This window comes from Setaria italica, chromosome VIII (assembly GCF_000263155.2).
Source record: "Setaria italica strain Yugu1 chromosome VIII, Setaria_italica_v2.0, whole genome shotgun sequence".
Lineage (NCBI taxonomy): Eukaryota > Viridiplantae > Streptophyta > Magnoliopsida > Poales > Poaceae > Setaria > Setaria italica.
Genome location: NC_028457.1, coordinates 509,045 through 534,398, shown reverse-complemented (window position 1 = coordinate 534,398; position 25,354 = coordinate 509,045). Strand labels below are relative to the sequence as shown.

Below are 25,354 nucleotides of genomic sequence, written 5' to 3'. Positions count from 1 at the left end.
GGCCACTAAATCCAACCATGTATAGCTTGTCCTAGATTCTTTTCCCCGTACCTCCAAGGATCGCCAGTTCTAGGTCCTCCCAACCGTCGGCCACTCGGTCCACCCCAACTTTGGCATAGAGAGCCTGAATCTGCACGTCATGTAGTGTTTGGCCTTGCGTCGGTTGCTCAGCCACACCATAAGCCACCACTATAAGCTTGTTTCTTACGGGAGTAACAAGCCCACACTAGGCTCTCCCTGTGATGTCGTCCACGGGGTATCATTCCTCAATGACCTCAGTACATCCTCCAGCTGCGGCTTCAATGTTTCCTCCAGCTGCGGCTTCCGTGGAAGCGACACTGCTTCGATGCTGAGTCGGGCTTACATCGACATGTGGCCCTGATGCTGCAGCAGCTGCTTGTTGACTGGCATGTTTGCTGAGAGCTAGGGCCACACGCTCATCTATTATTTCCTCGATTCTTGCCTCTGCTGCTGCTACTTGTTGTTGCAACTCTCGCAGCTGTCGTGCTTGGTCTGCCTTGCTTCTTTGGTGACTTCTATATGATTCAATGTGCTGACTAAAGGCATACTTCCACAGAATGACTCCTTTGCCTTGGCATCGTCTAGGGTGTTCACGATTTCCAAGTGTTATTGTCAGCTCGTCCCTCTCCCGATCAGGCACGAAGGATCCATCAGCTGTTTTTTCCACTAATTCATCAAGTCTAGTAGCCACTTCTCTTATTTCTTCGCCAGTTACAATTGATCCATCTTCGGGATTGAGGCTGCCGCCATGACCATAAAACCAATTCTTTCATCGCTCAGGCCGCTAACCACACTGACCGCTGCCAAGCAACATCAGCCGCTGCGGTCTGCTGCAAGCAGCCAAATCCGACAACCATGCAACAACCCCTGGCCGCCACCATAACTTCGATCGCCTGCACATGGACTCGGCAACACCCATTCAGCTCACCATGTGATGGAGTTACCGCCATCGGCTCTGGCCTCCCATGACAATGGTTTAGCAGTGCCACGAACCAAGTTAGGTCACGACACCAATGGTGCTGCCATCACTCGTCCAGGATCTGGACAGGATTTTCACCTAGAAAACCCCATGCAGCAGGGTCGTAATTCCAACATGACACCCCCAACGGGAAAGACGACATCCTAGGACGTCGTCGTCATGTCCACCAGGACGAAGGCCGATGAGGGTTTTCGCCCGGAGCAATACAACCCCTCACTGCACGTATATGGTTCGGCACTCCTGGACCACTGTTACAGCAACCCAGCCGAGGTGACGCCACTACGCCTCCACTCGCCATGCCACCATATCTCCACCTCCGTTTCTATCCCCGCCCTCCACAGCTACCCACGCGCAGCGCCCTTCACCGCCTACACCTCCCTACCGCCGTCACGCGTCCGCTTGCTATTCCACTGCCACCTGGCTTGCGGCGCGCTCCTACTGACCACACACACTTCCCGGCCGCCACGCACTCTCCCGACTGCGCTCCTCCCGACCTTGGCGCGCCTCCTGGCCGCCGCGCGCACTCCCGGCCACGCACCTCCTGGCCACGTGCTCCTCCTGGTCGCCGCGCGCCTCCCATTCACACTCCTCCTAGTCGTGCGCTCCTCCCGATCGCCGTGCGCTCCACCAGGCCGCCGCGCTTCGCTCCTGACCGGCGCACACTCCGTTGCCCGCGCCGGTTGCCTAGCCTTCATCCTCGCGCGCCACCCACCAAGATCCCGCCAGCAGCCGTCAACTCCGCCATAGCAGCACGTGCAGCGGCACCACCTCGCCGACCTGGTCCTCCTACCCCCCGGAACGCCTCCTGTTCGTCGGCCCATGCACAGGAGGCAGCTGGGATCTCGACCGGCTCGGTGAACGGCCGGCGCTCGGCCACCGCGCACCTCGACGCTCTCTGAGACATCGCTAGAGGCGGGTGTCAGGGGCGGTGGATCCGAGGATAGGGAAGCCGGATCCGCCCATGGCGGGGTTGGATCCGGGCTGTCACCACTGCTCCGGCGCGCCGCCCGGCCTCTCCTTGCGCCATCCCGCCCCGACGCATAAGACCCTCACCGGCCGAGTTGCCCTGCCGCCACCGTCCTCGGGAGCCACACAGGCTTCCGGCGACCCCCTCCGGCGGCGGCGAGGTGGCACAGAGGCAAGGGGGGTGGGTTGGTGGCGGCAGCACGCGTCACCCGCGGGGGAGCTGACGTGGGGGCCTGGGTTAAGCCCAGCTCGCGTGGACTTCTTGGGGAAGGAATATTGAACTAGTGAGCCCCTTTGCTTCAATTCCTGGCCTAATTAAATATCCTCATCCTCGTCATCGATGACCTCTGCATAGTCCTGTGCGTAGCCCTTGGTTTCATACGGCTTGATGAGGGCCAGATCGTACTCCAATTTCTTGTCACAGATAGCCTTTTCTTTGGCATAGTATTCGCTTACTATACTAGGGGAACCAGAGAGCCAAAGAAAGATTCAGTTCGAACAATGGTTCCATCTTAGATCCTATTTGACATGACTCCAGCTCTGGATGGAGCTTGAGCAGCGTCTCTTCACGGAAGCCAGGGCACGTAGGGATTTACAATCATGTAATCGACGAGGCGGTGACCACCTTCTTCTTATTCATCTTCCCAGGGGCCTCGGCCAGCTAGCACACCTCCGCCGCCGTGATATCCTTTCCGGCTGGGCCTCCTTTCCCCGCCATGCGGTCCTTCCTCCGGCGATCCATGAGACAGTTCAACTCCTTCTTCAGCTCCAGGATCCCTCCTCCGACGCCTTCCTCTTCAGGAGGACCGATGCAAGAAGAAGAAAAGCGGCGGCTACTGGCTTGGACCGAAGAAGAGGCTGAATCGGATCGAGAGTGGTGTACCTGATCTCCATGCAGAGCTCACAACCACAGACCAAACAAAATGCAAGTGCGTGTGCATGCATGCAGTGTCCCATTCCCACTGCAGACAAAAATAGCAGCAGCTCCTTCCTCCCATGGCCATGGATCACTCCTCACCCCACGCCCACGCGCTTCAATTCATTCTCTCCTTCCCCGGCGCATCGATCCCATAACCGGTAGTCATCGCCGGCTAGGAAGACGATGGCGGCGGCGGCGGTGAGCGACCCGCTGGCGGAGCTTTGGAAGCACATCATGTCGGCGGACCGGTCAGACCTGCTGTGCTTCTACCCGAGCAAGATCACGATGAGCGGCATCTGGACGGGGGACAGCCCCATGGACTTCTCCCTCCCGCTGCTCCTCTTCCAGATCATCCTCATCACCTCCACCACCCGCGCCGTCGCGCTCCTCCTCTCCCCGCTCCGCCTCCCGCGCTACATCGCCGAGATCCTCGCCGGCTTCCTCCTCGGCCCCTCCGTGCTCGGCCGCCTCCCCCACTTCTCCGACATCGCCTTCCCCGTCCGCAGCCTCTTCATCCTCGAGTCCATGTCCCTCCTCGGCCTCATCTACTACACCTTCACCATCGGCGTCGAGATCGAGCTCCACACCGTGCTCCGCGCCGGCCTCCGCAGCTTCTGGTTCGCCGCCTCCTCCGCGCTCCCGCCCTTCCTCGTCGGCGCCGCCGCCGGCTACGTCGCCGTCAGCACCGACGACTCCAGGAGGACGGGCGCCCAGTTCATCAACAGCCTCTCGTTCCCCGTCTTCCTCGGCGCCACCTTCTGCTCCACCGCCTTCTCCGTGCTGGCGCGCAACATCGCCCAGCTCAAGCTCGCCGGCACCGACGTCGGCCAGCTCTCCATCTCCGCCTCCCTCATCAACGACACCTTCGCGTGGGCCGGGCTCACCGTCGCCACCGCGCTCGCGCACGTGCGCTACGGCATGGTCCCGTGCCTCTGGACGCTCGTGTCGGGCTTCCTCATCGTTGGCACCAGCTACCTCGTCGTCCGCCCGATGCTCCTGCGCCTGACGCGCCGCGTCGCCGAGGGGGAGGTGGTCACCGAGCTGCAGGAGTGCTCGGTGCTCGTCGGCGTCATGGTCGCCGCGCTCGTGGCCGACGCCGGGGGCACGCACGCCATCTTCGGCGCCTTCGTGTTCGGCCTCGCCGTGCCCAACGGGCCGGTCGGCGTGGCCATCGTGGAGAAGGTGGAGGACTTCGTGGTGGGCACGCTGCTGCCGCTCTTCTTCGCCATGAGCGGCCTCCGCACGGACACCGCCAAGATCACCAGCACACCAGCGGTGGTGCTGCTGATGGCGGCGGCGCTGGTCGCGGCGATCCTCAAGGTTGTATCCGCGGTGAGCGTGGCCGGCGTGTTCGGCATGCCGCTGCACGACGGCATTTCCATCGGGCTGCTGCTCAACACCAAGGGAGTCATCGAGCTCGTCATCCTCAACATCGGGAAGAACAAGAAGATCATGAGCGACCAGTCGTTCACGGTGCTGGTGTTCATGTCGGCGCTGATCACGGCGCTGGTGACGCCGCTGCTGGCCATGGTTGTGAAGCCGGCGCGGAGGCTCGTTTTTCTACAAGCGGCGCACCATCGCGTGGCCCCAGCCCAACGCCGAGTTCCACGTGCTGGCGTGCGTCCACATGCCGCGCGACGTGCCGGCGCTCCTGACTCTCTTGGACGTGGCGTCGCCCTCGGAGCGGTCGCCGGTGGCAGTGCAGGCGCTGCACCTGATCGAGTTCGCCGGGCGGTCGTCGGCACTGCTCCTGATCAACGCGTCAGCACCGTCATCGTCGTTAGAGCACTCGGCGCACGGGCGCAGCCAGGTGGAGCAGCAGTTCAAGCACATCTCCCACGCCTTCATGGCGTACGAGGAGAACGCGGCGGGCGTGACGGCGCGCACGGTGGCGGCGGTGTCGCCGTACGTGAGCATGCACGACGACGTGACGTCCGCTGCGGAGGACCGGCACGCGGCGCTGATCGTGCTGCCGTTCCACAAGCACCGGTCGGTGGACGGCGGGCTGGAGGTGTTCAACCCGGCGATCCAGCCGCTGAACCAGAGCATCCAGCGGTTCTCGCCGTGCACGGTGGGGGTGCTCGTGGACCGCGGCCTCGGCGGCGTGGCGGGGGCCGGGTGCACTACCCGCGTGGCGGCGCTCTTCTTCGGCGGGCGCGACGACCGCGAGGTGGTGGCGCTGGCGACGCGCATGGTGCACAACCCGGCCATCGACCTCACCGTGCTCCGCTTCGTCCAGAAGGGAGGAAGCTTCGCGGGGAGCGAGTTCGACGCGCTCAAGGAGCGCAAGGCCGACGACGCGTGCCTGCGGGAGTTCCTGGACAGGGCCAACGGCATGAGCGCCGGCGGCGGCGGCGGCGCGGGGGTGGAGTACCGGGAGCGGGGGGTGTTCAACGCGAGCGAGATGGTGGCGCAGGTGAGGGAGGTGGAGGCGCTGGGGAAGGACCTGTTCGTGGTGGGGAAGACGCCGGGGCTGCCGGGGTTGACGGCGGGGATGGCGGAGTGGAGCGAGTGCCCGGAGCTGGGGCCCATCGGGGACCTGCTGGCGTCGAGGGACTTCCAGACCATGGCGTCCGTGCTGGTGCTGCAGTCCTACGCCAGGCCGGGGGCCATGATCTCGGCGGAGCTGGGCCTGGGCGCCGATGGCCTGCCGGCGGCGGGAAGGCCGCCACGGCCAGATCAGGTCCGCAGGAATAGCATCGGGAATCGGAGCTAGAGATGGGTTAGGATACGTCGTTGGGGTCAGTGTGCATGCGCACGATCAATGTCATCTACTGTAGCAAATAGCAACTACTCGTAGTAGCTAAAGCATGCTTGAACAGCATGAACAGCAGTTGGCAAGGAAGCTGGACATTTCACCTGCTCGTTGCATGCATGCCAATTTCAGTTTGTACAGAACTAATAAGTCATTACATAGCTATTAGATGTTGTTGTTATGGGAGATGGATGCAGTGTGCTTTTTTCTACTAGTTTTAGTTCACCAGATTGTAGTCTCAAAAAAAAAAAGTTCACCAGATTGTGCTGCTGGAGCAAACTGTTGATCTTGATTCATATCTTCATGAACTTTTTAGTTGGAAGCAGTATATGTGCTTAAGCTGAACTTCCTATCTTTGTCCTTTACTGGAGGTCTGAGATGAAATGTTTATGCATACTCTGCCGCCATTATCACAGGTGATTGACATGCGTTGGAGCAATCGGATGAACGCCTACTTATCCTGTCCATTTCTCAGTCTGAATCACAAAGACAAATACAGCGCTGGGCCTGGTTGCCTTCGTTGTCCTGGGCCTGGAGCCTCAGTACTGACTGGGCTTGGTCTCTAACAACCAGCACTACTGGACTGGGCTGCAGTACAGTGACGTATCTCTTGTCGCCTCAAGTTTATGCACGCCATCATTTTTTTTAAAAAAATATATATAATACACACCAAAAAAATTATTTGACGCGCCATACAACTGAGTACACGTACGCTTGTTTTTCATCAAATTGAGCGTCGTAATGCTAACAATGTGCATTGTTCATCACGCGAGGATTGAGTAACACACTGCAGTTTCTTTTGTTCCTTCTTGAGATGAAACGGATCCGAGTAGTTCTGTCACTGAAAAAAAAAATAAACGGACGGAGTGACTTGTAGCATGGTCCCAGCAGGTAGCTAGGCAGTGGCCTTGGATACCCATCGTAATACTCTGATCATGTGTCAACCGACCAAGCACGACCGGGGTCAGACGAGCTAGGTGCATATACACAACACCTCTTCATCTTCTTCAATTCGCAGCCAGTAGCCCAGTACTTCTGCTGGGGCCTTTCTGCCAGCTCTCGTAGCTCCATCCCTTCCTCCATGGATGATGGATCTATCTGCAAGCTAGCCCCGACACATGCAGTCATTTGCAGGGCGCAGCAGCACACATGTATATCGTGACGACCCACCGTACCTGCAGTAACTGCAACTTGTTTTCAGGCATGCATGTATAGATATTCTGATGCTCATGAAAAATATAACGAAGAAATTAATTAAGCACATGAAAACCACAGGTTGAAGCCTTTTTTTAAAAAAGAAAATAACTTTTTAAAAAGACCACAGTTGTTGTGTGCATTGGTCGTCTGGTCGATGCAGGCTAGCATCCTAGGAGGCTTATTTGCTCATCCTTAACTTCCTTCTTCTTGGTTCTCTCTTTTTCTTCCTCCACCCCTGGATGTGTGTACATCTACCCTTATGTTGATGGATTATCGCACGTGCATGCATGTTAATAAGTTTAATTAGCAAAATATTCTTTCACGATGCAAATTTGTGCACTAGCTTAATAGCACGAGAGAGATACCAACTAGGTAAAAGAAATGACGATCGTGAAATGTGTATGCATCATGTATGAATCTAGGATATATTTGAGCATGTTCTCGACCGATTTGACGTCTTTCTTACAAGGAGAGGACTTGTTGGATCAACATTTTATATTGTTACCTCTGATCTAGTACTTGTTCGCATGCATTATGATTGGACGTGAGATGATAGACATATGGATGGACGGATGGATGGATCGATAACATACAATGCGTTTATATGGTCCCGGAAATGAATGGGTACGGTACAGTAAGTAGCAGCAAAAGCTGCCGCATTTCAGACGTCTGATGTACGACATTAGTCTGAATAACACTCTCGCCAAGAACACTAGCTTTTTTTTTTCTTCATATCAACAACTTGCATAGGAAGATAGGTGTAGCGACAAAGAGCTGATGATGATCTATATACTGTCATTTGCATGCAATGTTCCTAGCTATTTAAATGGAATTACTAGGAATAAGAAATAAGAACATTTAAGAAATTAGTTGTTATATTCGAAGGGTAATGTAGGAAATAAAACCCCTAAACAATGCAACTAGAGAGATCCAGTCGCTGGCTAAACAACAAGACAGAAAAGCTAGTCCAATCCAAACGGAGGCATGGCGTGTAGCTAGCTCTAAACAAGAGGGGACAAACACGCTACTACTACAAATGTGTACAAAAATATAGCAGCAGGTTTGCATTGGGAGACATGTATGGTGCACGCAGTGTCACATGGGGCAGCAGGTACGCATGCAGCATCAGGATGCTGTGTATAGTGAGATACTGTTGGGCAGGGAAGTATACAAGGGGGAAAGGTGCAGAGGAGAGAGCTCAGCTCATATCAAGGTGGTGTGCGTGGGGAATTAGCAAGGGACAAGGGGAACACGCCGATGGATGCAAGATGCAACACTGCTCGATGCATTGCAACCCGTGATATGATAATGCAGTGGACCAGCTAGCTTGCATTGCATGCCTCGGAAGTCGTCGCGTCGTCGTGTGTGTGGATTAATCACTACTGTTTACTATATATATGTGTTTGCTTGTATAACTTTTATTTCATTATTAGTATATATAGTATATTATTAATATTTTAAGAGGCCTAGCACGCCAAGCAGGTAAATAAAAAGGCTCTCAAAAGAATAGCTGAAAATAAGGGCGTTGCATTGCATAAGTTCTGGGCCGCTTGTGTGGCAGAAAAAAAGGGAGGTCAATGATATGGTCATGATGTTTGCAATAACCACCTGCGGGTCTCGACGGCATGCAAGTTGTTAGGCCTGAACTGAAGTGATGCCTACGTTCAGATTGAAAGACTGATGGGCTTGTGTCACGTACGGCTTGCACAGTGAGCAGGACTGCTCAGAGCTCATCACGCAGCTTGCGTGAGCTTCTGCGTGCGTGCTCCTACAGTCTAATACCTCGATGGATCATTTCAGATACAATAAACAGTGAAATTTCAATAACTATTCGTCGGTCTTGCTAGGTAACAGTAATGCAGAAACTCTTGAGTTCGTCGGGTATGTTGCAGACATGCAGGTGATTCCAAGAAGAGAAGAACATGCTTGTGTATGGAGAGAACCAAAACAACAAGTGGTCATGCTCATGCATGCATAGGCTGCCGGACCGACATGCATGAAATACCACCAACCTGGTACTGTACGGGTTCTACTGCTAGTCATGATATGATTGTAGCCCCAAACCTCAGATTTTACTGCTTGTCTCGCCGGAATAATCGGTATTCTGTCCAAGATCAGGGTGTAATCGAGAATGACATTTGTGTTGTGTCACCTTCTTCTCACCCATCCCCCGGTGTTGTGGAGATCTTGTACGCGCGCATGCATGCAGGGTCCATGCCTATTATGTGTCTTATCGGTATCAGGTCTACTGAAATAGGTTTTTTTTTTCATTTTTGCCATTCCCCTATGTTTGATACTAATTAAAAGTATAAACATAATCTAATTACAAAACTAATTGCACAGATGGAGTCTAATTCGTGAGACGAATCTATTAAACCTAATTAGTCCATGATTTGATAATATGGTGCTACAGTAACCATTTGCTAATGATGGATTAATTAGGCTTAATAGATTCGTCTCACGAATTAGCTCGGGTTCTGCAATTAGTTTTATAATTAGCTCATATTTATTCCTCCTAATTAGCATCCGAAATCCAATGTAACACTACTGAAGTTTAGCACCTAATATCCAAACACCCCCTTAATTTGATTACTCCTCTATTCTACTTGTTGTCTGAATATGAACATTCTGGATTATTATATTATTTGTCCTCCCTATTTGTACGTCCTTAACATTGCTTGATCTGACTATTAATTTCCCAACGACCCAACGGTTCCAGACATGTACAAGTAATTTGTGTAGCTGGGGATGGAGAATAATGCATGGGCCAGCAGCCATGCGCGGACCAGCGGGGCACAGGGCACTCATGCTAAGCGAGGGGGTCACGTGAATGCATTGCTAGGCGACACCTAATATTTGCCCGTTGCCACACGCGCAGCCTTACTCTCGCAGCAGGCACCCCAGCCAGATTCAGAGCCAGCGGCCGCGCATGTCTTGTGCACTCGTCAGTTGCCCCCGCTCCTCCTGTCACTGCCATTGTCATGCTCATGCACGCTACAGAGCTCCCATCCACTGAAACTGAACGCAAGCTTGAGCCTGCGCAAATGCAACAAGAATGCACAAGAACGAGAGCCTGCGCAAATATGTCTGCAGTATATATGCTTGGCAGCAAAACGATGTTCATGCCTTCATGCTCTAGTTGTTATTCCGTCCCTGTATATACCTGCGCAGTATGACAGTATCATCCCAGTAGTACAGTATACATTAGCATTCAGAATTTTCACTACTTGTCATCTTACTACAGCGCAGCGCAGTATGTCGGACTTGCCAACAAACAAATACCCGTGATCGTCGATCGATCCAACGGGTCCTCACTACTGCAGCCTGGCCTGTTTCGTAGCTTGTAGCATGCTCTCGCAGGCTTGCAGCAGCTACCTGATCAAACTGATTGTTGCATCGCGTTTGCCCGACCTTTTACTTTGCTTCTTTTGTATTCTATACCTTGTATTCTTTCGTCCACCGTTCATTCCTTATCCGCCACCACATATCAGCCATGCATGCACCCTACTGCTATCTCTGTCTGGTCCCGCCCCCTGTTGCTTGGCTGAATGTTTGCGTTGTGCCCACCGCGCACGTTTCTGCTGCTCAAAATGCTGCTAATCACCACTAATCATTTTGACTAGCACGGTACATTTCTATGTTTCACCCAAAAAGAGAGAGAGTTGTATTGGAAACTCAATCAGTGTTATCACATTTCCAATGATGAATGCACTGCAATTGTCAGCGGGGAAACAAAAACACAAATTGTATCAAGTTAGAGGGGCACTACTGTTAAAATTTCCAAAATTTAGTATAGCATCCGGATTCTTCTAATATCCTTAGAGAAACTTCAGCAGATCCTCTAAACAGCCTCCTACTCTAAGTTTAGAGGTTATGTCAAATAAACGAACTCCAGCAGGTCCTCTACTTAGCTCTAAACAGTCCCTTACTCCAAGTTTAGAGGTCAAGTCAAATAAACAAACTCCAGCAGACCTCTACTTGGCTCCTTATTTTGAGCACCCACATACACACTCCGTTCCTAGGGGGTCTCTAGGAATCCCTCTATCCATGAGAGCTATTGATGAAGTTGAAGATATTTTTGTGGCCGTAGAAAAATAGAGAGAACCCCATTTGACATTTGGGGACTTTGATTTAAGGGCTATTTATACCATTCCTTTTCACTCGTGATGTAAGCATCATAATCATTTTATCCCGGAGTGTAAGCCGATGATTTGCTTAAGGTGATTATAGTCCTCCTGTGTCGTGGTAGCCAATACTGAGGTCAATAATGCGGTTGCCGCAGGTGCAAAGCCCAAAGCACCAATAAGAGCGTGCACACACAAGAGCAGTATACAATATTTGGAAAATTGTATTTATTTAACTATTAATATTTGAAATATATATTTATTTAACTCTTAATATTTGAAAACTATATATTTGCACAATATTTATTGAACTATAGTTTTAGTGCTACCTCCATTCATTTTTACAGGCTCATTAATTAGGATTTGATATTGTTTCTAGAGCTATAATTTGATCAGCAATTCTCTTGAAGCATATCATTATTGCTACAAAATTAATACCGTAAAAAGATATACTATGGAATATAAATTTACTTATATAACTTTTATACACCAAGCATGTCTGTAATTTGACTGAATGCTGGTCAATGGTCATATTTATAAAGTTGACTTCGTAGAATTCTAAGACTAACATAGACACGGAGTATTCGTCCAACACGTTAGTACCGGACACCTTTTCGTCCGGTAGTAACGCGTGGCGTCAGTACTAATCGTCACGCACAGTGCCACCGGAGTCCTGTAGTAACAATTTGGAGCCTCAGCCGGTACTAAATGGCGGCATGTGGACCGCTTGGCCGACAGCTAGATTCCTCGTGAAGCCATTTAGTACCGGCTGGTGGCTTCAGCCGGTACTAAATGGTGAGAATGCCATTTAGTACCGGTTAGTAGCTTCAACCGGTACGAAATGAAACCATTTACTACCGGTACTAATGTCAACCATTTGCTCTATATATAAATGAGTTGCTTCCTTAGCTTCCTCTCCGAGCAAGCTCACCATTTGCTCGAGCTTCGTTTTTCTTCACTCGACCAGCTTCTTCACTAAGCTAGTTAGCAACTTCATTCTCCCTCCTCTAGTCATAGTATTCTAGTTTTTTTGAATGAGTTAATTTTATGTTACAAATGGAGTACTTGTTGCTTTATTAGAGTGAGGAGAATGGAGAGTTTTTTAGAATGAGTTTTATGTTACAAATGGAGTACTTGTTGACCTTTTAGAATAAGGAGAATGGAGAGTTTTTTAGAGTGAGGTGAATGGGGAGTTTTTTAGAATGAGTTTCATGTTACAAATGGAGTACTAGCTTGTTGATCTTTTAGAACGAGGAGAATGGGGAGTTTTTTAGAATGAGGAGAATGGAGAGTTTTTTAGAATGAGTTTTATGTTACAAATGGAGTACTTGTTGATCTTTTAGAACAAGGAGAATAGAGAGTTTTTAGAGTGAGGACTAACTATCTTTCCCCTACCTAATATTAATCAAGTTCTTTATCTAATATGAAGCTCTATGTCCATTTTTCACGTAATACGATGCAATGGACCGATAATGGATGTAACACCTCCACTCCTCCAATGCCAGAGAACAGAAGAACTTCGAGTCCACAAACTCTAGCTGAACATCATAAAAGAATCTTGAAATAGTTTTCAAAACACCTTTTGGAGCCAGATTTTCATAATAGAAGTATGGTGGCCAATAGCCGGTTCAGGCAGAGATTTGTTCACTAACATGTGAACAGGTCTTTTGCCTGGTAGGCTATTGGACCACCATACTTCTATTATGAAAAATGTGGCACTTGCTCCAAAAGACGTTTGGACAATTATTTCAAGATGCCTTTATGATATTCAGCCATAGTAGATGGACTCGTAGATCTCATGTTGTACCATTATTTTAGGATTGGTGTATCTTTTTTGTCTCCTAAAATAACAGTCGTGATGTGGACGATCCTATGTTCTAAATATCTCATTTATGTAAGACTTAATATATGTGCTAGATTATGTCGATAGGTTCTTAGGAATCGATATTATCAATATGAATTGTAGTTTGTATGTTGCGATGATTAACGGTCACGATATGGACGATCCTAGATTCTAAGTATCTCATTTATGTAAGATTTAATATGTATGATGAATTTCATATGTAATGTACTCTAGTTAATATTTGTGATGAATTTTTATCTCTACTATTTCATATATATACATATATACATATATACATGTGACAACCTTGTCGTAATGATTGAAACATTTTATTAGAACTAAGAAAATGCGGGCGGGAAAGAAAACTACTGGAGGCGGACAGTTTCAGCTCCCGCCAATTTGGCAACTTTAGTACCCGTTGGAAGCATGCCCAGTACTAAATGGATTAATTTAGTACCGGGCAAATGCTGGAACCGGTACTAAATGCCCCTAATTTCAGATCCTGCCATTGAGCAACTTTAATACCGGCTGGGAGCCCTACCTAGTACTAAATGAAGGAATTTAGTACCAGGCAAAGGCTAGCACTAGTTCTAAAGTGTCCCACCTACAAATACTTCATCTTTTCCAAACACTTAGCAATTTCCAAAAATTAGCAGTTCATCCCTCTGCAATTTCCAAACACTTGGGCATAAGCTCGAGGGCTGGACGCCGCAAAACTACTCGGATGATGACTTACGTGAAGATTTAAGATCCTTGTATTGATTATTCAATCAATCCAAGGCTCGGAAGCTGATAAGCTACACCCAATAGTTAATTTTTTCAAGATAAAAGAAGAAGATTCAAGATTTTATTGACCCTCAGCCTGATTCTTTGATTCAACCTAAGGCTCGGGGGCTACTCCATATGGAGTGCGACTTTCGCCGCCCTCCATATATGAAGATAACAATATCAAGATGATCAAGGCTTGAGCACACCATAGCCTCGTGGCAGCTTTGAGGAACTTTGATGATTCAGCCAGACAAAGTACTCAAAGAGCACAAGAACTACTCGGCGAGGATCTTAAAAATATTCGAAGACTGCTACATTCGACTATGAAGCACCCGGGGGCTTGTCAGGGATAGATCCCTAGCACCCGCAAAGAAGGAAGAAGGCGGACTCCTACTAGGATTTCTCTGTAATCCTACTAGGACTCCTCCTTGTAACCGACTACTAATCCCGCCCCCTGGAGTATATAAAGGAGGGCAGGGGTATCTAGATCGGCAGCTTAGAGACAACAGAGGATCAAATCCTCATAACTCAACACTCTAGCACAGTGCGCAATATACAACACCCCAAACAGGACGTAGGGTATAACGCTACTCTGGCAGCCTGAACCTGTATAAATCCGTGTCTTGTGTCCTCGCTTTTACCTTCAAGTTCTAGGTCCGGTGATTCCCCACCGACCAATCTACTACCTCGGATACCCCTTTGGTAGGTTGCCAATATAAAACACCGACAATGCTCATCTCACTTTCTACGAGCCATTTCAGTTGACGTCGCCTCCATTGTTCGAGATTTATGGTAGTGCATGTGATTGTCCTTGTGAAGCGCTAGAGAGTGCACTAATTCATGCTCTAGCTTATATCGATGAAGTTGTAGGCTTTACGATTGGAGACTTAAGCTATGTGGCATATGTACATAAGCGACACAAATTATTAAATATGTAGCATGCATGGATATACTCTATTGTACTCTTTTATATGGATTTGAACTTGTTTTTTTCTAAGACTTTAAGTATTGATGTACGAACTATTGAGTGTTAATGATTTGAATGGGTTGATACTTGTGATACTTGGATTTGAATGGGTTGATATATTAATATAATAATAGTAAAAGTTGCGTTGAATACGAATATGAATTAAAATAAAAAGGTAAAAAACGAAAAGAAATAAATCATCCGTAATAATGTGATATGGCTTGCAGTTTAGTATTGGTTACCGACCGCGTAAAGAATTACCGGTAATGGAAGTCGATCCTCCGCTAGTCGTTATTCACGATGTCACGTCCGTACCCGCATCCGATGGAATAATCATGGCTCGCTTTTTATTCTCAGTAGACTGCTGACAGGAAAAGTGCAAGCGTGTGAGTAGTCCTGGAAATCCGAGTCACTTTTTTCATGGCACGTTCGTAGAGTACACATGGATTCCTGATCGATCTGGTTGAGCCAGCTGCCATAGGATCCTTGGCCCTCGAGCGACGTGCCTCCAATGCAACAAGTCAAATGCTCACCGAAAAGGCTACTAGAGTAGTTGCAGACGCATTCTTTGTGTTGACCCAAACCTTCCTTCGTTCTTTCCAGCTACTACACATGCATGATCGATGAAGTCTGCAGCGCCAATGGGGTCGCGTGTCTATGATGATGATCTATCTAACGATGGGTAGTCTTGACACCAACCCTAACTAGTTCAGAAATCAGAATATGAACAGGTCTTGCTTCCGAAGAGAAATAAATATTCCAGTTTAGAGAGCTAAGAAATAAAGTTCTCCATGGAAAAAAATGGCAAAGGGTAAAGATAATATTCCCTCCGTTTAAATTTTATGTTTGTTTAGGTTAAACAAACCTTTAACCTTAACTTTATTGCTAATGGGATATTTAACAAAACTCACTAAAAAAAAGAGAGGTATCATAGAAACATAGAAAAAAAATACATCTGACCATTTCTTTTCTAGGTTAAACTTGAAAACTATTGAGCTAATCCTTTTTAAGGGAAAGGGTGAAAAAAGCAGGTACCGCTGCTACCGTAGTAGTAGCAGAATCTGAAGCGTACAGTCGTGTCCATAACTTACGTTAGGTGAAGCGATCTATGAGACTTTCATTTAGAAGTCAGACCAAATAGTAAACACTTGCCCGCCCAGATTACGGGTACATGGACATGGTTGAATTGACTGCGCGTTCCACGGGCCACAGACATGAGCGTTGAAACCGAGGCTGAGGACGCAACCAGCCTAGCTCAACTAGTTAGAGTGGAAGGTGTGGTCGTGCACTCTAACCACCCAGGTTTGAGTCCCCTCTAGCTTGAATTTGGATGCATATTTTTTCTTCTTAATGAAAAATTGTCTAGCTCCTTCTAGATTAATCTAATTTTTTTGGACGCAACACAGTGTGGTACAGTAGACGGCTACACATGGATCATGTGTTACCATTAATGCATGGCGTACGTGAGGCAGTGGCGGATGATCTTTGATTGCATTGCTGTGATTAAGAGAAATGTGACACAGAGAGCCCCAGCCCACAGGGTTAGGCACTTGCACGAACTCCTTACAATTTGGTACTCGTACTATAATTCCATTTCCAAGTAGCACTGTTCCCTTGTGAGCGGTGGCGGACCCAGCTTTTTGCGGCCAAGTTCCTGTGTTCATGACACAACAACACATATACATAGAAATTGATGTATGCCCGTTTTCTAAACAATGAAATAGTGCAGTATTTTTTAAAAATCTATGCAAATGTCCTCTCAATAAGTTGCTTAATTGAGTATAGTTCTCTAGCATATATAGTGTGGAATGGTTGGCACCTAAATTATCTAAAGTGTTAGTTGGCTTTGGCATTGCAATTAGTTGCTACACGGCTGCATGCAGCACTCGGAAGCACCATGGCAACAAAGTAAGCTGGGCAGGTGCCAGCACTGTGCTATAGACTACGGAGACGCGGATGCTGGCGCTCATACTCGCTGCTTTAATTTTTGCAACTGGCAATCAACAAGGACGCTTCGGCAAGGCAGCGGACGGTGCGGGCATGGTGGACGGCGCATGAGCAGAGCCAGAGGATCCATGAAGGAGCGCGTGAGAGCCAATAGATGGCCAGACAATGACGAACTTGCGACATGTTAGCTCTGTAACATGCGCGGCATATGCTGCAAAGAAGCAAAATTAGAGAGGGGCCAAGACAGCACAGGCTCAGGAGATCAACGAGCTATACATACTTGTGCTACATGTCTCATGACTACTTGTGAGGTGCAGACCGGCCGTGTGGTGTGCATGCAGCCATGCACAATTGGTTGGACGGGCAGCTGCTGGTCCGTTTAATCTGGGTCCCAGAATATTTACAAATGCGAGAGACATCAAGATTACAAAGGAATTGAGGTGATCTAGCAAGACAGGCCGGAGTGCCTGCTGGCTGTAGCCTGCCCGCTAGGGAAAGGAAAGGAGACCATGGCAGATGAGATGATCAGTGGAGGGGGAGTAAATTGAGGTGCCTGCCCTGGCCGCCGCCTGCGCACCTATGAATCGGAGTGAACAGTGAGTGAGGATTGCAGGTTGCAGGCTTGTCTGAGCTCGTCTCTCTATGCTCTCAGCAACCCTGGCTGCACTGCACTGCAGCCAAGTAATGGCGGCAGAAAATTTGCTGTAGCCATATGCTACCTAGGAGTAGTGCAATGGAAGCAGTAGCATTTGACTCCATCCATCAACGAAGGGGACATTGGGAGAGGATCACTGGATCAAGACCCTAGAAGAGAGGAGAATTGGTCTTGGAACAGCAACGTGCAACGGGCATCGTTGAATGTGGTCTGGGGACGGAGCGAGCGGCGACCCCGAGCAACGCGAATGCAAATGGAGTGTGCTTCGATTCGATGCACTCGGCCGGCTCCATTTCCATGGCCGGCCGTGCGTGGAAATGGAAACGGAAGCATGCATACGGTACGCAGAACAAGGGCAAGTGACGAAAAAGATTGCAAGAAAAGGCGAGACCCTTTTTCCATTCGGGAACCGGAAACGAGGCCCGTAGGCCACACACGCATGCAAGTCAAGTGAAGACACCACTGGAAAGCCGGCCGGGGTCCAATCCACGATGCACCTGCCCTTTTCACGATCTAGACCCACCAAGGGCATTTGCAAACTCCCCCGATCGAGAGTCAAAATCCGACTAGTTAAACTGCACCGATGCAAAATGTGGTTAACTTTTGTTTCATCATCTAAGAAAGTTTATCTTGCCAACAGAAAGTTTGGAGATGGACGAGAAGCCTGCAAAACTAGAGCAAAAGCAGAAAGCTTAATTGCCGCTCGCAACGGGCAACGGCATGCCGACGATGACGACGGAGCCTTGAGAGCCTTGGCCATCGCGCTGATAGCGAAACGGTGACAAACAAAGCAGGAGTGCAGGACAACGATGGAGACGCAACCACAGAATCTCACTCGGATTGCACATCGGAATCGGTAGCCAGCCACCCAGCCAGGGATGGGGCTCTCTGTCTCTGCTTCTTCGCCTTGCCTTTCGTGGCTCACGCCGGCCTCACAGGCGAGTTGATAGATGATTCTGCCGTGTGCCATGGTCAAAAGAAGAATGCATGGACAAAGTTCAACACAAGACTTGCTAAAAGACCCCGTAGACAACAACGTTTCGACCTCCTGGGTACACTAGTGTCGCTGCGTGCAAATCCGGAGTGGCTAGGATTCCTTCCAAGGCTGACATCACAAACCTTTCTGTAAACGATAACTACTGGTCAACAAGTGCAATCAAGTAGTGATGCAATCACCTAGCGGGGACAACCAAAAAAAAAAGCAATGTGTAGAAAGAAAATTTAGCGATGGTATTATTGTGTGTGGGACGGCTTGGGTATTTTCGAAATATAGCTAATAACTACTATTGCCTCCAATCCTGAATATGAGTCTAAAAATTATATAGATTAACAAAAAAATGTTTATGTTAATTGATTTTATTTGCCTATGAAACATACTTTTCATAGCATATTGCACTTTCTCTTTGAAATACCCTACTTACACAGGTATTGTTGGTCAAAGTGTTAAGATATTGAAGTCTGTGTTGGTATCAAATAGACTTATGTTTGGACAGAGGGAGTAAACTCCTAATGATAACATATTCATTATATCATCCAACTAGTCTGATTATTGAGCTGTTAATTCAGCAAATACAATTGTATTCATCTATCTCTATATGTCACATACATAGTTTTATGCTAATTCGGAAGAGAAGTAAGTTAAGAAAGTTTCGTAAAACCACAAGAGAAGTTTAGACAGGAAACTCATGCTTTAGAGGCATATCTCTTTTTCTCCGAACTAAATGGGGAATATAGACTAATTGTGCATTTTATTAAAATTGCACCATGCGTCTCCGAACTTGCTTGGTTGTTTTATTGAGTCCCCAAGCTTACAATTTACTTTCTACATTCCTCTGAACTTGTAGAGTTGTCTCACTAAACATTTCGAATCTTGTTTAAATAAGTTTTCAATAAATTTCATCAAATAAATATTTCAGAAAGCTTTTTTCAATAAGTTAATAGGAAAGTTGTTTTTTTTACAAAGTGTATCGCTTGTCAAATTGAGATTCTATGTTGGATGTCAAGAGGAGGGAAGCTGAGTTGCTGGAGAAGTAATGGAAGAAAATGGTCGCGGATAATGATTTTAACCACTCTAGAAGTGATTGGTTGAGTTTGAGTTTCATATTTTGACATGGATCTATAATCACGCTAGCTTAAACATGAAGTAGCAAACTTTACTAGTCATTCGCACTACACTGTATAATATCATGAATAAAAGCCCCACTAACCTTATATCCATGCATAATTTTGTATTTTACTACTTTTAAAAAGGGCATTTTCTTCTGAACATGGATACTAACATTCAAATACAAATTACTGACAAACTTGCTCCCTTTTTCCATTAGTTGGTGACAAAGAAACTAATTTAAATTGTTGCTGAAAAATGTACTACCTTTTACTCTCTGTTAAGTTTAATGAAAAGGAGGAGGGTAGGCACGGAACCCGAAGCAAATGTTACCGCTCCTACTACTGCTGCCGCGGCTCCATAAATTAGCGTCTCCTCCTAACCCAAACCAAACCTCTTGTGCTTGTTCGTCTCCCGGCGGCGTCTTCCTCTTTACTCCCTTCCCTTCCCGCATTCGCGGTCATCTACTCCTACTCCACTCATCCATCCGCTTCTCACCTCAGCGCTTCCCACTGCACCAGCAGCGGCAGCCCGCGCGGCGCCAAAACACATAAAAATCCCAGCTGCCCTCCCTCCTCCCACGCCGCGCTGCCCGACCCGATCGCCATGCGCGCGGCGGCTTCCTCTTGGCGCTTGTAGATGGGCTCGTCCTCCCTCCTCCTCTTCCCCTCGTCCTCCTCCGCCGCATCCCCTGCTTATTCCCATGCCACCGCCTCCACCTCCTCCCACTCCTCCTTATTGCCGCCGCTCCCCTCCCCCCAAGACCACCACCTCCTCCAGTACCTACACCACCTAGACCAACAGCAGCAAGAATCCGCCGCCATGGTCCGCAAGCGCCCGGCGCCCGACATGGACCTCCCGCCGCCGCGCCGCCACGTCACGGGCGACCTCTCCGACGTCACGGCCGCCGCCGCATCCGGTGGTGGTGCCCCGCCGCCGCAGTCGGCTGCCACCAGCGCGCAGCTGCCCGCGCTGCCCACCCAGCTCCACCTCCCCGCGTTCCAGGCCCAGCAGCAGCACCACCACCACGCGGAGGTGGACGCGCCCCCGGCGGGCGAGGTGGCGGCGTCCACCACGGCGTGGGTGGACGGCATCATCCGCGACATCATCGGCAGCAGCGGCGGCGCCGTGGTCTCCGTCGCGCAGCTCATCCACAACGTCCGCGAGATCATCCACCCCTGCAACCCCGGCCTCGCCTCCCTCCTCGAGCTCCGCCTCCGCTCCCTCCTCAACGCCGCCGACCCCGCCGCTCCACTGCACCAGCCTCTCCCGCATCCTCCTGCTCTCCCGCCGGTGCCCGCGCTCCCTCCTCCCCCGCCGCCCCAACTCACAGTAACAGACAAGCGCCGCCACGAGCCTCAGCAGGTGGGGGAGCCGACGAATCCGTCACCGCAGCAGGAGGAGCCCAAGCCGCCAACAGCGGAGGAGACCGCCGCGGCAGCAGCCGCAGCCGCCGCCGCTGCTGCCGCGGCCGCCAAGGAGAGGAAAGAAGAGCAGCGGCGGAAGCAGCGCGATGAGGAGGGGCTACACCTGCTGACGCTGCTGCTACAGTGCGCCGAGGCGGTGAACGCCGACAATCTTGACGACGCGCACCAGACGCTGCTGGAGATCGCCGAGCTCGCCACGCCCTTCGGCACCTCCACGCAGCGCGTCGCCGCCTACTTCGCGGAGGCCATGTCGGCGCGCCTCGTCAGCTCCTGCCTGGGCCTGTACGCGCCGCTGCCGCCGGCGTCCCCGGCCGCGGCGCGCCTCCACGGGCGCGTCGCCGCCGCGTTCCAGGTATTCAACGGGATCAGCCCGTTCGTCAAGTTCTCGCACTTCACGGCGAACCAGGCGATCCAGGAGGCGTTCGAGCGGGAGGAACGGGTCCACATCATCGACCTGGACATCATGCAGGGGCTTCAGTGGCCGGGGCTCTTCCACATCCTCGCCTCCCGCCCCGGCGGCCCGCCCAGGGTGAGGCTCACCGGCCTCGGCGCGTCCATGGAGGCGCTCCAGGCCACGGGGAAGCGCCTCTCCGACTTCGCCGACACGCTCGGCCTGCCCTTCGAGTTCTGCGCCGTCGCCGAGAAGGCCGGCAATGTGGACCCGGAGAAGCTGGGCGTCACGCGGCGGGAGGCCGTCGCCGTCCACTGGCTCCATCACTCGCTCTACGACGTCACCGGCTCCGACTCCAACACGCTCTGGCTCATCCAAAGGTTGCCTTCTTGCTTCCTTCCATGTCAAATCGTATCCTTGCTGCTTCCTTCTACCATCATGACTACTTTCCATCCCGAAAACACTTTAACCATGTCAGCCATCAATCGTAGTACTACATCCGGTACAAGCATACTCCCTTGGTTTATAGTACTCCGTACTAAAAAACTGCGTTTGGAGCTCCAAACCTTTACTAGTCATGATGGCCAACTTTCTAGGCTAAAAAGGTTGCATCTTTACAATGCTTTTGAGACGAACTCTTCGACGGTCTTTGGTGATCCCAGAAACAACCACAAAAGATCCTGCTTGAATTTGGTTAGTGGATCACTAGGCGGGAGCTGAAAGTTCTTATCATCATGGCCGACTTTCCATGCCAAAAAGGTTTCTAGTTCCTAGTGCCGGAATCATGATTACTGAAATGGAATAACTGTCATCTTCGACTAACCATCATTTCTTAATAGATCACGAAGCTAAGCCCAAAAGCTTGTCAAAGGCATTATCTTTCTCTAACCTCCAGAAGCTGATTGACTTCTATACATCTGTCCACTGTACTTTTGAGGGAACCATGAGATAAACTGCATTGTCCTTGATTTGATGCATCATTAAGTGTTGCTGGCTGAATCTTGTTCTGCCAGCAGCGGAATCTAATGGCCACGAAATGCTGGTACTGATGCTGTCTCCCTCCGTGGACCACGGGTTGCATTGCAGGCTGGCCCCGAAGGTGGTGACAATGGTGGAGCAGGACCTGAGCCACTCGGGCTCCTTCCTGGCGCGCTTCGTGGAGGCCATCCACTACTACTCGGCGCTCTTCGACTCGCTAGACGCCAGCTACGGCGAGGACAGCCCGGAGCGCCACGTCGTCGAGCAGCAGCTGCTCTCCAGGGAGATCCGCAACGTGCTCGCCGTCGGCGGCCCGGCGCGCACCGGCGACGTCAAGTTCGGCAGCTGGCGCGAGAAGCTCGCACAGTCGGGGTTCCGCTCGGCGTCGCTCGCTGGCAGCGCCGCCGCTCAGGCCTCTCTGCTCCTCGGCATGTTCCCCTCCGACGGGTACACGCTCGTCGAGGAGAATGGCGTGCTGAAGCTCGGCTGGAAGGATCTTTGCCTGCTCACTGCATCTGCTTGGCGCCCAATTCAGACCCCGTGCCGTTAAATCTGAGAGCAAAATTATTACTATTACTACTAGATCTCACTTGAGGTTCTTGCCCAGATCTTTTGCCTCTGTTTAGCTAGCTGCTCAATTTGGTCAATTCTGAGATTAGGAAAATGAAAACATTTCTGATCACTAATTGCTAGATCTCTTCACAGTGATAGTTACTGATGTAAGCTTAGTTTTTCATGGTAGATTTTGTTCCACTGTCGATCATCTTCATCAATCTTTCCAATCAGTCAAGTTTTCATCTTCATTTTCTAATTAGTAGTTCCTTTTGCTTAATTATATAGAGTCCTTTTACAAATGTTGTTGAGATCAGAAGTGGGGCAAGAAGGAATTGTTGTTAGTACTAGCTAGGACCCTGCTTAGCTTGCTTCCTAGTCACATTTCCAAACTGGGTTATCAGCCAATCTTGTTGGAAAACATGACATTCAAGGCTTCATCAAAGCACTTTGCCCCCGCAGCCACAGGGGTGCCGGCCATGCCATTTGCAGGATTGTCCTCTGATAACATGCTGCTTGCTCATTATGGAGTGTCCATGAGAGAGGTTGAGGGAGGCAAACAAAGCATTGTTGGATTGTCATTCCTAGAGGGTGGAGTGCCATGATTGGGGATGGCTCCTCTATCCTACAAGGCTACAAGGCTTGCTTTTGTGGTCTGCCCTCCCTCTCTTTTTTCTGTCCCAGGGGTCCACCATTCTTCCAAGTGACTAGTCCTTTTCTCACAGCAGAAGCCGTGCCCTGTTGTTTCTTGTTCTGGAGTAGGAGGTACTGCAACTGGCACGAGGTCAGCAGCATGGAAAGACACTGATGATTTTGCTAACCCCCTTTGTTGCTCAGCTCAGAGGCTTGGACTCGGAGAAAAAGCTGCGAATGGTTTTTGGGGAGGAATGATGATGATAGTCGACCCGAAGAGCAATAGTATTGTATTGTTGCTGGAGGAGGCATGGGCGCATATATCCTATTTGTTTGGACCGAGGGAGGATCTGGACATGAGTTCATTCGGCCCGCGTTGTGGGCCTGCTTCAAACGCACCACAGAGAGAGACGGCCTCAGCGAGTGAGTGGTGGAACAGACCGGCCCTATCTTTGACACAGGTTCAGCCTTTTCCGTTTCCCACAGGACAGATTCTACACTTTGTAAATTCTGATCTAATAATAACGAAAGAAATATAAAAAAGAACAGCTTTTTATTTTCAGCCACGGAAAAAATGGCCACAACCACAAAGTGCCTCTCGAGTCTCGATCAAATGTGCACGGCCACGTCAGCATGTGTGGGTGTAGGATGCCACTGTTGGGGATCCGGATCAAGAACCTTGATCGTCACCCTCGCACATCGTCATTTAGGAATGGAATGTCACAAAGCTTATCGGATGGAATCTTACCCTTGTCCGCCCTTAGCGTCATCCAATTGTTGCTTACCTTCGTCAGGTCATCAGCGAAGGTACAAGGCTTTTGTTTTTGTGTGGTTGCAGGTTCGCGGATTCAGTCGAGTGGAGCAGAGGTACACGGCGAACCCGGAGGGGTGATGCGGAGGTCTTGGGCACCTTCTGTAACAACCAGGTGTTTAAAAAAAGCTTAAGAATGGCTATCAAGGCATTAATGATGGAATTTGGATGGTAAGAAGGTATTATGGATCAAAGTCAACTTTAGGTCAAAGTTTGACAAAAAGGAAAATTTGAGATTCAAAACTGAAAAATTCGACAAAAATGTGAAGGCAAGCTTGGAGGGTATTTAGAACTTGAAGGAATCAAATTGGAAGTGAAATTCAAGTTCTAAGCACCTCAAATGCATAGACAAAGTGGTTAACTTGATGTTACTATTCATCATCTGAAAAATGACCAAGTCTGAAACAGTAACAAACACCCAACTTTGAAATTGATTTCAGAAGAATTTTTCATCTAAGCTTTGGAAAATTTTGGGTGACAAGTGGATTTGGATGTTCAATAACTCTTCTGGACATGTTGTTATTCAGAGAAGTCAAAAGTTTCAAATTTTCAACAAGACTCAAAGTTTGCAAGTTGGAATGTTTTCAGCTCAGCTGCTGAATTGAGTTAAGTCTGAAACCGGTGTGGAGTATGCCACTTTTCTGGAGAATTTTTCTTGTACACTCTGAAGAACCTTGGATCCCAAGTGAACTATGATGTCCATTAAACCTTTTGAGTATGTTGACGGACAGGGAAAAGAAAATTTTCAATTTTATTTGGAAGTTCAAAGTTGGGAGTGCACACAATTCAGACTCTGTCGAACTGAATGGCAAAAGCCATTCAGTTCAAAAAAAGGTGAAAAATGGCAGTTTTTGGTTCAAATTTCTGGAGGAAATTGTATCTACAAGTTGGACCTTAACATGCAAAATGGAACCCCTATTATATGGTTAACAAGTTCCAGAAGTTGTTGGGCAAGTTACACCGAGTTTAAATGGTTGAAATTGAATTCAAATATGAGTCCATGGACTGTTTTGACACTCTGACGAAACTGAATGAAGGTGGGAGCGATTGAGTTAAAGAGCAGAGCTCTAGGCCGCCTTTGGAGCTGAAATTGACAAGGATGGAGTGATTTTTAGCACTTGAGGAAAATCAATCAAATGTAGAGTATGTAGTCCTCTACAACTTTTCTTAAAGGACATCCGAGAGTTGGAATTGAATTTTGGTCGAAAATTTGATCTGAACTTTCATTTGTTTTTTTTTTTTTTTGGCGGGGACCTGCCCAATTCTTTCTTCTCCTCCTTCTTTCATCTCTTGCACTCCCTTCTTTTTTTCTCTTTC

General features: G+C 49.3%; 1 protein-coding gene and 1 pseudogene across 1 annotated transcript; both read left to right on the top strand.

The window, feature by feature from the left end:
• The first annotated feature begins 3,068 nt into the window (after positions 1-3,068).
• On the top strand, positions 3,069-5,729 carry LOC101757404 (annotated as a pseudogene).
• Positions 5,730-19,633: 13,904 nt separating this feature from the next.
• Positions 19,634-22,844, top strand: LOC101774677 (protein SCARECROW-like). Its single transcript, XM_004978433.3, has 2 exons — positions 19,634-21,443; positions 22,150-22,844. Exons 1-2 carry the CDS (start codon positions 19,885-19,887, stop codon positions 22,589-22,591), a joined length of 2,001 nt encoding a protein of 666 aa, XP_004978490.1. The 5' UTR covers positions 19,634-19,884; the 3' UTR covers positions 22,592-22,844.
• Positions 22,845-25,354: the final 2,510 nt, after the last annotated feature.